At 34.7% G+C, this 15,788-nt stretch overlaps 1 protein-coding gene across 1 annotated transcript in view; it reads right to left on the bottom strand.

The window, feature by feature from the left end:
* Nucleotides 1-15,788, bottom strand: part of Ccser1 (coiled-coil serine rich protein 1) — a 486,840-nt gene that overhangs the window by 411,222 nt on the left and 59,830 nt on the right. The window contains exon 3 of the mRNA XM_059257903.1: nt 6,982-7,075. Within this exon, the coding sequence (XP_059113886.1) occupies nt 6,982-7,075 (94 nt within the window). The remainder of the gene's footprint in view (nt 1-6,981; nt 7,076-15,788) is intronic.

Here is a 15,788-nt window from a genome sequence, read left to right as displayed (position 1 = left end):
TGGCAAGGTGAGGTGGCTGTGGCTTGTTTTGCTTCTCTAATATTCCAGTGTTCACCCCAATAACTGGCCTCAGGTTTGATTTTATTAATAAGAACTTTTAAGATTCCTGCTACATGGCATATGTTTCTGAGTTTTGCACAATCTATTTGAAGACAGCCTATGCCCACTTCTTTTGATCCAGATACATCATAAGCTCTACGAACTTAAAGTTGAGTTTTAGAATTTCCTTGTGTTAATGTTGTTGCAATTCTTTATACATTGCCATTCATATTAGCAAGACCACTAGGGGTTCATCTCAACTAGCTGTGCTTTTACTCATTAAAAATTAATAACAAGAATTACCTTCTTAATTAATAGGCGCAGGAGGAATTCCTAACTCATTGAAGAATTTTCATAATGCTTCTTCATCAAATTCAAAATATTTAGCAACTACCTAATTAATTTCTAATTGATATTGCTGGGCCATTACCACTATTTGAATGTGGACATACACCAATACTGCCCCCAAGTATTTGAGAAGCAAATCCAAAATAAATAAGACAAGTAATAAAGTTTGTCTTTACTATATCACTATATCATCCACCTAATACATTCTTTTCCAATAAACATTAAATCATTTAAATCTATTTTCAATCAAGTAACCCATCTTCAAGTGGTAAAGACCAATTGCGATGCAAGACAGCAGTACAAGCTCCCTTTTATCATTTATGAACTTAGTTTCTAATGAGTAAGGTATTTAAAACAGCAATGTGTTCTTTCTCAGATATATTGCTATTATACAGTATTTGGGACAAGTAACTAATATCCACAGGAAAAAGTTTTCAGCTATTTAATTGGACTGATTTAACACAAAAAAAAATGTGGTGTGTTTTTTAAGCAACATATCTTAATTTGTTAATATTTAATATTACCAACTCATTACTTTATGTTATAAAATTAAGAAAATAATATTTTAATTAGAAAGAATATTCTTAAATAACCTATAATAGTGATGAATTATTCAAAACTCAAGGACCCTGAAAAATACCAGTGATAAAACAAAGTATTTACAAAAGATTAAAATTGTCTAAATCCCAAGAAGCAGAATCAAAATGTATTGGCTCTAGCCTATGCAAACGAGAAAGCAAGACATTTTGCATCAAAGTATACCTCAGTCACCTACTTAGTCAGGCTGACATTTTTGAGATGAATATAATCACAGTGTTACAAATGGAGAACAAGATTCTTTATGGCAGAAATGGAATCCTGATTCAGATATGTCTAATTTCAAGGCACCAAAAATCTTTTTTCACATATTTATATATTTATTTTTATTTTTGCAAGTAAAAATAAATTCATATATGAGTATACACACTGTGTCTAAATCATTTCCACTCATAATTTCCCCCTTCCAACTTCTCCCTCTCCTCCATTCTCTCTCACGATCTCTTCTATAATAATTATTGTAATATAGACAGATGATAGATAGGTAGACAGATAGACAGACAGACAGACAGACAGAGAGATAGATAGTGTATGGATAAACAGACTTAATTTTCTGAAGTCCATTTAGTGTTCCTCACATGTACATGTGTGTAGCTAGAGTTTTCCTGCCTGGCCCACAGTCAGGACAAATCTGACACTGCCAGCCGCCACCATGACTAGGGTCAGCGATCCTCTTCAGCCAAGAGAGCTCTCCGAAAGGGACCTACTTCCTGTGTGTATGTCTTTATATAGTCTAGCTGTTCTGCCTTCTCATTGGTTGTAAACCCAAACACGTGAATGCCTCGTCACTGCCTGTATGTACTGTCCTCCAGGTCCTTAAAGGCGTGTGCCACCACTGCCACGTACTTGCTATGGCTCTAATAGCTCTGACCCCCAGGCAACTTTATTTATTAACATACAATTAAAATCACATTTCAGTACAAGTAAAATACCACCACACATGTGTTCAGAGCTGACTCTTTGGAAGTGGATAACCTATCCAGGGCTCATCTCTGGAGAAAACTAATTGTTCCTCTCTTAGCAGCCATTCATTGTTTGTAGCTCTTCATCTAGAGGTGGGGCCTTGCAAAAATTTTCCTGTCCACATTGGTATGTCAACTGGTGTGATCATTATGCAGGTTTTGTTTAAACAACTATATTGTTGAGATTTCATGAGTTCAGCTTTCCTGTCACATCTGGAAGACATTGTCTCACATCAGGCATCTTGGTCCTCAGGAAACTACAATCTTCCTGCCTCCTTTTCCATGACTTCCTTGATTCTTAGTTGTGGTTGTGTTGGGGCTGAGCAACTCGGTCTCTTATTGTCTGCACTTTAAGCAGTTGCTGATTTCTGTAATAAGTTTCCATCTGTTACAGAAGAATTATCTTTGATGCCAGCTAAGAGTTAAACTTATCTTTGAGTATAAGGATATATATTTAGAAAGCCATGAGATGCTATTTTGATTTAGGAAAATGGTACCAATCGTTTCTCTGTGCTCTATGATTTCTCCACCTATGAAGAGTTGGCTAGGTTTACAGTAACAAATATGAATTCCCTCTTATTAAGTTTACCTTAAGTCCAATCACATAGTTTTTGGTTACCCAAAGATTTACGTGCCACTATTGCATAGAGAATATATTGCTGGGCTGGTCGTTGTTGTGGTTCACAGATTTAACAGCTAGGTAAGACTATTGATTACCTTTCTCCCCTGGCTGCTTACATGGCATTGTCTGATGCTATAGAAGCTGCTCAGAAAAGAGACTTGCAATTCTGTAACCCGCTCAATTTCTTCAAATTCTATGTCCAAAGTGTGTGGTAACCTCAGCAATATGGTCTTATCTTCAGGCTCTAGAAGGAAACCAAGGGCAATAGCAGTGGTCTATACTGTTTTGGAAATCTCTTGAACTTCCTCTCCTCTGCCTGATAAACAACTGGAAGTGGGAGGTTTCTCTTCCCTAGCACTGGGATATTTGTTCAATAACCTATGACTTTTAGGTGAAGTATTATCAATATTTGTATCAGAAATTTTCCTAAACTATATACATTTTTAAGTGGAGCTTCTTTGGGTTGTTTTGTCTTGTTTTGTTTTTGTATGTTTGTACGGTCATGTTGGTGCATGTGTATTTTAAAGTAAGCTTATGAGCTATAATCCCTATTATTTTTATTCTAACTTTTAGTTTATCTGGAATGCATCCTAAAGACGCAATAATCTTTAAAACTTTTTAAGGTTAATTTGATGTGGCTTTGATAAAGTTCTGGCTCACTATGAGCCTTCAGTTTCCTTCCCACAAACTTCCTTACATGTTAAACCAACTCATTAAGACATACTGCTCTATAATAAGCAATATATTTTAAAGTGTATGATTTTTACACAATGTGACATGAAATCAATACCAAAAGCAAGACAAGGAACATATTCAGTAGCTCCCAAGCTTCCTTATCATCACTGGCTCCTTACAGTCTCTTCCTGTCAGCCCTAGACAATGATGTGTGGGGGTTTATTTTTCTGTTTTCTGTGAAATTCACATTGTTTACACTAATGGGAACTTGTGTTATTTTCAACAGCATTTTTCATGCAGCATAGTTCTTCATCAATGAGCCTATGTTCTCATCCTGAGAGATATTCCAGTTTTTGCTGAATGCTTTTCTATAATGTGGATTTAGACCAATTTATCAACCTAATCTTTAAGCTACTTTCATTTTTATTTTTATTATATATAATTTGAAAGTAATATGACATTCTATGACAAGAGTAGATTATATTAAAAATACAGAATGTGATGTTTTATATATATATATACATTTATCACAATCATAAACTTTAATGCTTCTATTATTAACATTTTTGAACTAAGATACCCATAATTTGTTCATCTTATATCTGATCAATGTCTTCCCACTTTTTCTTCCCAGAGACCATAGTAAGCATCAATGTAACCCCATCGCCATGGTTCTAAGATCCATGTGTGCTCTATCACCCTACCCTCTTCGTTGGATCAGTGTTGCTGCTCCAATGACTTTACCAGGCTACTGTTTCCCATCACATCCTGCCACAGCAAAGACTGATGAGTGGCTGGCACAAATGTAAAGGGACTAACAGCTAAAGATGATAAATTACAGACACAAATCTAAATTATCTGGATATATATTATCCTATATACTAGCCCTTTTATAACATCTATTTAGAGAAGAGATACCTTACAGTTGCCCAAAGATCACGTCTAAGCAACAATTTGTTTTAGAGGATGAGGTGACAGGTAACCGGCTTAGCATCTCACTCTCAGTTATACCTTCTGTGCAGTGAGTCAGAAAAATAACAAATCACTTTTATTCCCTTAAATAAAGTAAATAGTGGCTGCAATACTTTATATAGAAAAAAATTTTAAAGGTTAATGTTTTCTCAGAGCAGACACATGGAGCTACATCTTTGTTTAGATTTCAAGTCATTTGCTCTTCATTATTGCTATCTGTCAAACATAACTGCTCTTCACTATGACTGGCCCCAAATAGAACTGGTCTTGTCATGTCATCTCTACATTGAATTATTTCATAAATATCCCAATAAACACAAAAGATAGATGAGAATATGATTTGGGAAGTTTTAATCTCAGATCCCTATAATTCCATGACTCCCTCAGTCAAGGTACACATTTCCCAGTTTTGATCATTTTACACAATTTATCAACTTAATCTGTTCCCTTCTCCATACTTGTAAATTAACCAAATAACGGATATAATCATGCAGCCACAAACATCTCTACAAAGTATTATATAAAATTCAAACTAAACACTGTTATTATAAAATTCAACAAAACAAACTCTAATTCTGTAAGACTCTTAAGTCCTCTTCTCGCTCATTAACTCAGAATGATTTTTCAGTTTGTAAACATTTAAGTGATATATAAGAACACAAACACTGTACATAAACTGAGTTAAACTTATCTATATCTGTAATATTCATCATTTATTCGTAATAAAAACATTCAAAATCCTAACTTTTTACGAAGAGTATGTGTATATATATATATATATATATATATATATATATATATATATATTTTTTTTTAAGTAAATGCTCCTGTGAGGGTGTCACACTTCATTTAGCTGTTTTCAACTACAATTGTCACCTTTGCCCTTCCACCGTCCTGACCACTGACAGAAGAAACCTAACCATGTATCCTGTAGAATTCTCCTTGCCTTATCCTCAGCTGCCTATTGGCAATCTTACCCTGTCACTTAGCACTTACTTTCTTCTCATTCCAATACTTCTGATAAAATTCTTTGTTCAAACTTATTTCAAGAACTCCCAAATTAGTAAAGTTTATTTATATAATCTCCCATTACAGAAAAAAGAAATTTATTTAAAATTATGAGACCCACTTTACCACACAGAGTTTAAAAACTCTAACTAGAAATTCCTCTCATTATCTCATAGGTATCCCATAAGTGTGTGTTGGATAAGATTATGAGAGGAGAGAGAAAATGAATGTTTCAGGGACGGCACTGTACTTCTCTCAGAATTTCATCAAAGGGACAGACTGTGCTCTTGCTATGTACGCTAATGTTAGGGATTGATCTAGGGTTTAGGTATACCATCTAATCCATCTCTGTACCATCCACTATTAACAATTTACACTGTAACTATACAATAGTAAATATGAATGCTTTCTTTATTGCTTGTAGTTATGCTTTTTGTACTATTAGATATTAAATAAGAGCCTTACTGAGAGACATTTGAAGCATTTTCAACACTTTTTTTTACTGTAGACGTCTAAATGAGTATTATGTATACAGTATTATTTTATAGTTTGCTAGTTTCAAAAGTTTGGATAATAGAGATTAGATAGTTTGGTCTACAGGTAAATATGTTATGCTATATTACATATCTACCTGCAGCAACCCAAATGTTTGCTAGATGATTACTAATTGTCCTTTAAAAGACTCCTTCTAAGGGGAACACTTTTTACTGTGTTCCCCTAATGTCTAACTCTTAGGATAAATATACATGAAGGACAAATTTTAGAAGTTATTTTCATAAAAACTAATAAATCTACATTTTGAAAGGATAGCTGTGAAACCAACTGCAGGCAGAATATTCTGAAAAAATTTAATCTCAAATTGATATACAATGACAAACTAAAATAGGGTACAAATTTACAATATATTAGCTGGGTATGAATATGTAGCCTGAACCAAACATCTCAAAATAGGGCTGAGAATTAGTACAAGAATAGAATTCACACAAGTTAGAAGTAGGAACACCAAGAGCTACAAGGTCAATATCCTCTAAATGAGCTAGCAGACTCAAGACTTTAAAGCTTACCTTAACATTGTTGACCTTTAATGTACAAGTAATAATGTAAGAGGTATCATTAAAAGTAAAATAAAATAATCTTTGCCATCAAATTCCTAAATCTGAATACAATTAAGGCATATAAAGTACTTGGAATGAAGTAATTTTTGAGTTTAGAGATATATTATTTAATATTTAATATAATTTCAAACTATTACAAATGAGGTAGATGGGTTTTCTTAGCTTGTATGAGATGAATTTACTTCTTACTCATCATAACTGTAAATGTGTGTTTGAGGGTATGTCTATAGTTGTTATTTGTCACTATAAGCTCTCAAGATCAGCATTAATGTATATTGTTAGGGATGTGACTAAAATTTTGAATAACAAATCTAGTTCACCACACTTATATTCGTTTAAAAGTAAACCATGAAAAATGGAATGGTAGCCACTGCGTTAGATATTAATGTTTTCAATTAGTCAGTATTTAATTGGAACTTATCTCCTTTTAAAAAGATTTTTGTGTACAGTTTTATTTTACAATTGCTTCTAGCTGGATTCATGTTTCCACAACTGACTCTAAAGTCATCAAGGACAAGAAGCTCAAGTATGCAGAGCACTTAGCTTGCTCCTTGCACTTAAAGCTAATTGGTTAAAATTGGAGTCATATTCTTGTAGGCATTTATTGGGGTCATATTACGGTAGGCATTTATTCAGCCCTTACCTGGGGGTTGAAGATTCTGTTCCTCTAAAAATTCTAAATCAAGCATTAGATCATCTTCGTCCAGCTCACAGGATCCCAAATGATTTAGAACATCCTGAAAGAAAAGTAAAACTGATTAATGAAGGAAAGCACAGAGGAGATAAAAGAATAGCCATGTGCAATGAAGCAAAACACTCACAAATCAGAAATTGACGTTTGCGACTTCTAAATCTACCAGTCCCATGAAATATTTTAAGAATGTTCTAAATTGTTTAATTTTTCCTATGTCTTAGTTCCCTTAATTATCCATGCCTATTACAACTAATAACATATCATTTTCAACTGAATACACACACACACACACACACACACAGACACACACACACACACACACACACAAAAGATATGGAAAAATGAAAAATGATTCCCAGGCATCAGAATAAAAGTTTATTTTCACAACAAAACTTCTTTAACTACCATTAAGTGATTTTTTTACTTATTTAAAAGTATGTAAAATTCCAAATACACTGATGTCTATACATAAAACCCTAGTTTCATTTTTCTAATATTTCAACTTCTTGGCCATATTATCATTGTTGTGTATAGGTTCCGTCTAATGATGTCAACCTCAAATCCAATTTTTAAAAGTGGTTGTTTAGCCCCATAACATTTGTGCCACTAATTATACCAGTATATCCTGCAGGCAGGTCACTGTTGTAGGTCACATGGCTTGTAGTTGTATGAGATTGATTATTACATTCCTTTTCCAGTAGCATGCAAAGTATATCTTCCATCACCATAAATGCTAGTCAGTAGGGGGTAAAACTTCTACCTGGTCAACAGATCAATATTTCCATGTTTAATGACATAAGTTTTGTCTTCAGCAATAGGGTGTTTCACTCAGGCTATGGAGAATTACCAATATCCTTGGTAATAGCCTATGATGTTTGAGGGTGGGGGGCAGATTTATGGGACCCCTTTGGCCAATAGTTCAACAAAATAGAACCCATTCCTGGCACTGAGGGTTTGAACTTGGTGGTATAAGATGGCCAATTGGGGAATTATCACCCCCATTATATAATGACTTCATTTAAATTCCTTTCATATATGTGTACATTTTAGGAAGGTTCTATAGTAGATTTCTATACGGCTTTTCACAAGATCTTAACATAACCTGCCCTATTTAATATTCTTATTCTAGTTACTAAAAGCAATCTACTGATTGAACACTGTCCTCATCAAAATCCAACATAATACTTCACAGAAATTGAGAAAACAACCTTCAAGATTATATGGAAACACAGAGAGAGAGAGAGAGAGAGAGAGAGAGAGAGAGAGAGAGAGAGAGAGAGAGAGAGAGAAACACAACAACAAAAAATGGATAGTCAAAACAATCCTCAATCCTGAATAGTAAGAGGAATTGCTGGAGGTGTCACCATCCCAGATTTCAAGTTATATTAGAAAGGTAGTAATAAAAACAGCATGGCATTAGTATAAAAACAGACACATTGATCAGAGGAATTGAATTGAAGGCCCATTCATAATCTCACATGCTTATAGATACCCAGTTTTTTGTTTTGTTTTGTTTTGTTTTACATAGAAACCAAACATACACACTCAACAAAGGATCTTCAACACATAATCTGAGTCACGCTGGATAGCTGCATGTGAAACAATGCAAATAGATTCATATTCATGCACAGGAAGGCCACTACCATTCAAGCATAGTGGCAGCCTATATAATGGGGAAAAAAACATTATTGATTATACACCTGAGATATTTTTCTATAGGAACCCTAGTCAAATAAACAGCAATATTTTGAAAAGAGTGAAAGGAATTTATTTATAGCATATTATCACCTTTTTAAATAATTCAAGAAAGAACACTTTATGTGTTTTGAGTTTCTGGAATATGATTTGTGAGCATTCTTCCCTTCCAGTAGGTACCTACCCACTCACTTGGATACCATGCTCACAGACTCAGGCACAAGCCAACACAGAGTTTTTGATAGATGGTCCAAGACCAGTCTCTCAACCACCTCTATGACCAGAGTCCTTTCTCAGAAATTAATTTTTTCCTGGTTATCAATATCAAAAGAGACAAAATGCCATCTATGCAGGGACCATGGGTTTCTATGCAACACCCCTGCATATGCAAGACCAGCCAGGAGTACTTGAAACATAGAACCATAGAAGCAGGATTTCTCGTTCCCGCTACCTGCAGCTATCAAGGCCCAAAGACACAGATAATGTTTTTCAAGTTGAGTCTACTCAGTCCCTTTTGAATTTGCTAAGACAGTGACCAACCATTGATGGTGGAGGGAAATTAATGTTTTTTTTTTTAATTAGGATGTTACTTTTTTTCAACAGGGAAACACTAAACAACTTTCCCAGCTATTCCAACAATTCATATAGAAGTGACAGACTAATAAGTGATCTAATTAAACTTAGGAAACTCACTACATAATTCTGATGTCCTTCTCATTTGTGGGTGACTCTTGACATTCAGGCTTAAGTTTCATTTCTCACAGATATAGATGAACTGTTTCCCAAATCTACTCATTCTAAACTGCTTGATCTGACGGCTTGCTTACAGACTGATTTAGTGTTAGTGTGGTACAGACTCTTGGAAGTTGGAAAAAAATCACAGAATAAAAAGAGGGAAGATGCCACAAAATGAGATGTTCTGAAGGATGTAAAGTTGAACACATAAACTAAAAATCTAGACAGTTTTCTATATCTCTCCATAAAAGAGATCAGTAGCAATACATTACTTTTACTCACATCCGGCCCTATGAGGAATACTATCAATTGGAAATTTGTCTCCCCATAAACATCAACAAGAACAATTTTTCTTTAAATAGTAGGAAAGATGGAGTAAAAACAAGAGAGGATAGAAAGAAGGGAGAGAGAAAAAAAACCACAGGACTTTCCTGTAACAATCCCTGGTTGACAGAAACTGTTTGTCTTAAAATACATTAACAATAATAATAATAATAATAATAATAATAATAATAATAAATAACAAATTTAAAAGTCAAGAATTTTTTTAAAGGGTAGTTAAGGAATGCAAATAGCATGACTTCACCAAGCTAATCTGACAATCTGAGGCTCAACAAGACAATAACCAATATGGCTACATGAAGCAATTTGAATCTGTCAAACATCATGAGCTCATAATAATTGAAGACAAAAGCCAATATGACAAATATAAAAGGCATTAATAATCAAAAAGAAAAGTCATATGCATTGGTTAATTTTCTATCAGTGTGATAAAATGCCTGATATACTCACCTCAGAGGGAGCAAAGGTTTGTTTATGTCACCTCATGGTTTCAGAGAACTCTACAGTATAGATGGCTAGAAGGCTTGTTTTGATATTTTTTAGGACTGTGGTGAAGCACAAACCCATGCTGGGAAGTATAAAGTTCAGTAAAGCTAGCCGGGCGGTGGTGGTGCACGCCTTTAATCCTAGCACTTGGGAGGCAGAGGCAGGCGGATCTCTGTGAGTTTGAGGCCAGCCTGGTCTACAGAGCGAGATCCAGGAAAGGCACAAAGCTACACAGAGAAACCCAGTCTTGAAAAACCAAAAATTAAAAAAAAAAAATTCAGTGAAGCTGCTTGACTCATGTAACTCAGAGGGAGAGAAGAACAAAGGGGGGCTAAGAGAAGGAGAATATTTGAATATCCCCTTTAAAAGCCAATCATGTAAATGCTTACCATAGATTTCCTAAAATCTACCTCTGAATGATGCCATGGGATAGAGAACAAAGCCTTGGGGGCATTTAAAATTAAAACCATAATACCAGTGTGGGAAAACCTTTATTTTCCATTGTCTGGAGATTTTAATAAATAGTACATTAGTGTTTTGGGTTTTTTTCTTATTATGCATTCACTACCATATTAAGATCTGCATCATTGTGGACATGCAGGGAAGCAGGGTCTCAAGCCATTCTATGGAAGAACAGGAAGGGCTTCGCAGCACCAATGGGTGGTCACATACAACATTCAAGAAGAAAGAAATTTAGCATTCAGTTAATGCTAATGAATGATTGCATCTCAAATGCAAGGATGCACAACTATGTGCTTCAGACATTTGATTAAAAAAGAAAAAGAAAGAACAAAACAGAAAGCACCATGACAAGAACTAAGTGATGAGTAAGCAGCAACAGTCCCTCGTCTCCTAGTAGGAATAAATGCTAAATAATAAAGAAATAATGAGAAACCATGAATATTTAATAATGTTGATACACAGCTCTATACATCTTAATAACAGGCACATTATTGTGTAACGCCAGGAGATGCAACATAAAGAGTCATTTTATGTGATAGCACTGCAGTATTGCACAAAATTAAAAGCTAGGATTGAACATCTTTTAAAAGACATAAGGGAACACAGTATGAAGAGCTCAGTCATAAAATGCAAGTCTAAAGCTATGGTCACAAACTTGGATTTATATTTTTTCAGGATATATAGAAAATTCAAATTACTAGATAAAAACTCATCAAAAACTAACACCTACAAATTTAAGAGATGCTTTCTTTCACTTGTTAATAGAGAATGGTTATTAAGTCCTGAAAATGCTAAACACAGATATAAATATTTCTCAAATGCTAGGGAAATTAAAAATTGGGTGTCTATAAAGTGTAAGAGCAAGGGGAAAAGATGAGAATAAATATGAATGCCTGGTAAAACCTATGAAACCAGATTCAGGTAAACATCATGGCTTGCTTTATGTGTTTAGTCAGTCATTTAAAACTATCCCAGGATGGTGGTATCCTACACAGAAGCCTTTGAATTACATGAAGTCCCATTTATCAATTGTTCATCGCAATACCTGTGCTTTCAGAGACTTTGACCTATTTGACCTATTCAGCAAATCCTTTCCTGTGTCAATGAGTTCTAGCATATTCTCTACTTTTGCCTCAAAAAGATTCCAGTTATCAGGTCTTATGTTAAAGTGCTTTTCTGTTTGGAACTGAGTTTTGTATAGAGTGAGAGATAAGAATCTAGTTTCATTTTCTTACCTGTATCTATCAAATTTGGCAAACACAGTTTGTTGAAAATGTTCAAAACTCAAGAGGCTGTAGAAATATGAGTTTATGTGTGGTTCCTCAATTCTATGTGTCTGTTTTTATTCCAGTAACATAATGTTTTTATTACTGTGACTCTATAATACAACTTGAAATTTGGGATTATGATAGTATCAGCAGTTATTTTATTGTCAGAATGACTTTAGCTACCCTGGGTCTTTTGTCTTTCCAAATAAATTGAATGGTTTTCTTTTTTAATTTCTGTGAAGAATTATGTTAGAATTATGATGGGGGTTGCATTGAACCTGTAGATGACTTCTGCTTGAATAGCCATTTTCTCAATATTAACCCTACCAATTCAGGAGCATGGGAACCCATTCCATCTTCTGGTGTCTTCTATAATTTCTTTCTTCAGTATCTTAATGTTTTCACTTCACAATGCTTTTAGCTCAGTTAGATTTATTCTAAGATATTTGTAGGGTGGAATACATGGATTGGTTCCGTAGTTTCTTTATCAGTGTATAGGTTCTTGCTATTTGGAAAGGCTACTGATTTTTAGTGTGTTAATTTTGTATCCTGCTACTTTACTGAATGTGTTCATCAGCTGAGGAAAGACTCTGGTAGGATCTTTGTGGTCTTTTATATTATCTGCAAAGAAGGATATTTTGACTTCTTCCTTTTCTATTTGCATCCTTTCATCTCCTTTTACTTATCTTATTGGTCCGTCCAAGATGTTAAGCATGATATCGAATAAGGATGGAGAGAGATAACAACCTTGTCTTTTTCCTTATGTTAGTGAAAATGCTTCAAATTTTTCCTCTATTTAGCGTGATGTTGGCTACAGGCTTCCTGTATATTACCTTTTTTTATGTTGAGTTATGTCTTCTATGTCCCTAGATTCTCCAGGAGTTTTATGAGGATGTGTTGGTTGATTTTTGTCATAGGTCTTTCTGCATTTAATGAGATGTTTGGTTAGTTTTTGTTCTTGAGTCTAGTCTTCGAGTAGATTCCATGTATTGATTTATATATACTTAACCATCATCTGCTTCTCTGAGATTAAGAAGAGTTTATTGTGATGAGATGATTTCTTGGATAAGTTCTTGAATTTTGTTTGCGAGTATTTTATTGAGAATTTTTATATTGATGTTTATTGGGGAATTTGGCCTACAATTCCTTTTTTTTTTTTTTTTGAGTGAAGAGACAGAGTACAGAATGGGGGAAAAAACATTCCCAACTACATATCTGATTAAAAGTTAGTATCTATCTTTGTATAATATATGAAAAACCAAATGATGAACACCAAGAAAACAAACCAATTAAAATCAGAGTGTGGAATTTAAACAGGGTTTTCAAAAGGAAAAATACAAATGTCTGAGAAACATGTTCTAAATACTCAACATCTTTAGCCATCAGAGAAATGAAAATGAAACATGAGATAGCTTCTTTACAGACTCAAAATGGCCTTTATTAAAAAAAAAAAAAACACAAGCAAAACTGATGACAACCAATGCCACTTAGAGTGGGAAAAGGAACACCCACTGCTGGTAGGAGTGCCAACTGATGGTACAGCCACTACTGAAATCAGTGTGGTGGTTTCTCAAAAGGCTAAAAGTAGATCTACCACATGATACAGCTATACCACCCTTGGGCATATACCCAGATGACTTTATATCCTACTGAAGCTACTGAAGAAATACTAGATTATATTATACTAATACTAGATGTTATATATAAATACTAGATTATATATGTATCGTTGATTTATTCACAATAATCAGAAAATGAAAACAGCCTATGTACATGAACTGATAAGTGGATCATGCAAGTATGGTATATATACACATTAGAGTATTATTCAGCTTTCAACAAATGAAATTATTAAATTCACAGAGAATGGGTAGAGATGGAAATGATCATTCTGAATGAGGTTAACTCTGACATAGAAAGAAAACCACTGTTCTTTCTCTCTCATATTTGAAGGCTAGATACAAAAATTTGGATATTTTTGTTTGAGTTGGAATACACATATATGTTATCAGGGGACCATGGTGGGGGGAGACTACAAGGAACAGGAGTTAAAACAGTGATGGTATGAAGGGGAGAAAGGGAATAATGAAACATGAAGGGTTAAGAGGGGTGGGGATGGGAGCACAGGGCAGAGGACAGGGAACAAGAAAAGATAGCTAGTGTTATCCTTTGAAAATTACAATTAGAATCCTGATACTGTAGAAGCTTTCTAAAATATTTATACAGACATATATGAGAAGAGTTAAAATGGGGCTGAGAGATCACTCAGCAATAAAGAACATTTGCTGCTCTTGAGGAAGTTGCAGGTTTGATTCCAAGCACTCACAAAGTCACTCACAACCATTTTCAACTCCAGTTCCAGGGCATCCAATGCCATCTTCTGGCCTCTGTAGATACCAGACATACATGTGATACACACACATACATGTAGGTAAAACACATATACACATAAATTTAAAATTTAAAAAGTTTAAATGGAGGTGCCCTGTAACAGAAACAATGCCTCTCCCAACCACCATAGACTATCAAAGAAAAGTTCATGGGGAAGTATGGACTACTTCCTTTTGAGTTTTGGTCAGTTGGATTCTTCAGACCCTCCCAAAATATTACAGGTTACTGTCATTGCTCTTTATTACCCTCCAGAACTTTGTAGTAAAACCCTATTGATGAAGTTAACACATATTTGACTCAAAGGACTTGGAGTAATAAAAACGTTATCAGCCTGAAAGCTTCATGTTTATTGATCAATTTTCATAGTGCTGGTGCTAGTTTCACTACTGGGGGAGAAAAGTTTTTTTTTATGAGTACTGAAATTTATAATAATGACTGACCTATCAAGATATGCATATTGGTGCCATAGGGCATAAATACTATAGGAATAACCAATCATTTTCTGACTGGATTTAGGGCCTGCTCCACAAGACAGAACTTATGTCTAGTACTATTACTTTAGCTCCAAACCTGTGGTAGGTCACAGGACATATAGGAGAACCTAATACTATCATTTGGCTAAATTGGCATAGTATTAAACTGCCTCCTAAATTATCTTTATATCCACATATTAATGCATCTCTCATTCCTCATCAGAGAATCTTTTTTATGCAGTAGATGGTGATCATATACAGACACCTACAAATGACAAGTATATATATAGGCTAAGAGACTGTAGACGGCTCAACTCTAAATAGGATGAATAGATCATACATCCTCCCCACTTAGCACAGGGATCACTGTAGAAAAAAGGCAGAAATACTGAAAGAGTCAGAGGTAGTGAGTCTACAGCAAAACATTATTTGCTGGACATGATAGGTTCATTGCTTCATGAATTCACAGTGCTGTGATTACATGCGCAAGACTTGGAAAAGATCAAGCCCACTAAAATTCTTGCACGGATAAGTGGGACTCATGAAACCCCACCCCTTGCTGGGAAGCTATTGGCAATTGATAGCTGTCAGGGAAGGGAAAAGAAGTTCTTTTTCAGAAGAGCAGCCTCTGGAAGTTTACTCATGCTCTAGTAGGTGGTCGTCAACCCATGCACATACTGGTAACAGTAAGTGAGCTCAGTGTACTTGTGTGTGTGTGTGTGTGTGTGTGTGTGTGTTTTAATAAGGGCAAATGGAGTTAGGTGGGGAAAATGGTGCAAGAGATATGGGAAGAGTAGTAAGGGAAGGACAAGTGAGTAGATTTGATCAAAACACTATATATATATATATATATATACACATAACACCTCACAATTTACAAAAAAGTAAGAAAAAAATAGTGTTA

This window comes from Peromyscus eremicus, chromosome 3, assembly GCF_949786415.1.
Source record: "Peromyscus eremicus chromosome 3, PerEre_H2_v1, whole genome shotgun sequence".
Classification (NCBI taxonomy): domain Eukaryota; kingdom Metazoa; phylum Chordata; class Mammalia; order Rodentia; family Cricetidae; genus Peromyscus; species Peromyscus eremicus.
The sequence above is the reverse complement of the archived record's forward strand: the minus strand, read 5'-3'. Positions and strand labels throughout refer to the sequence as shown.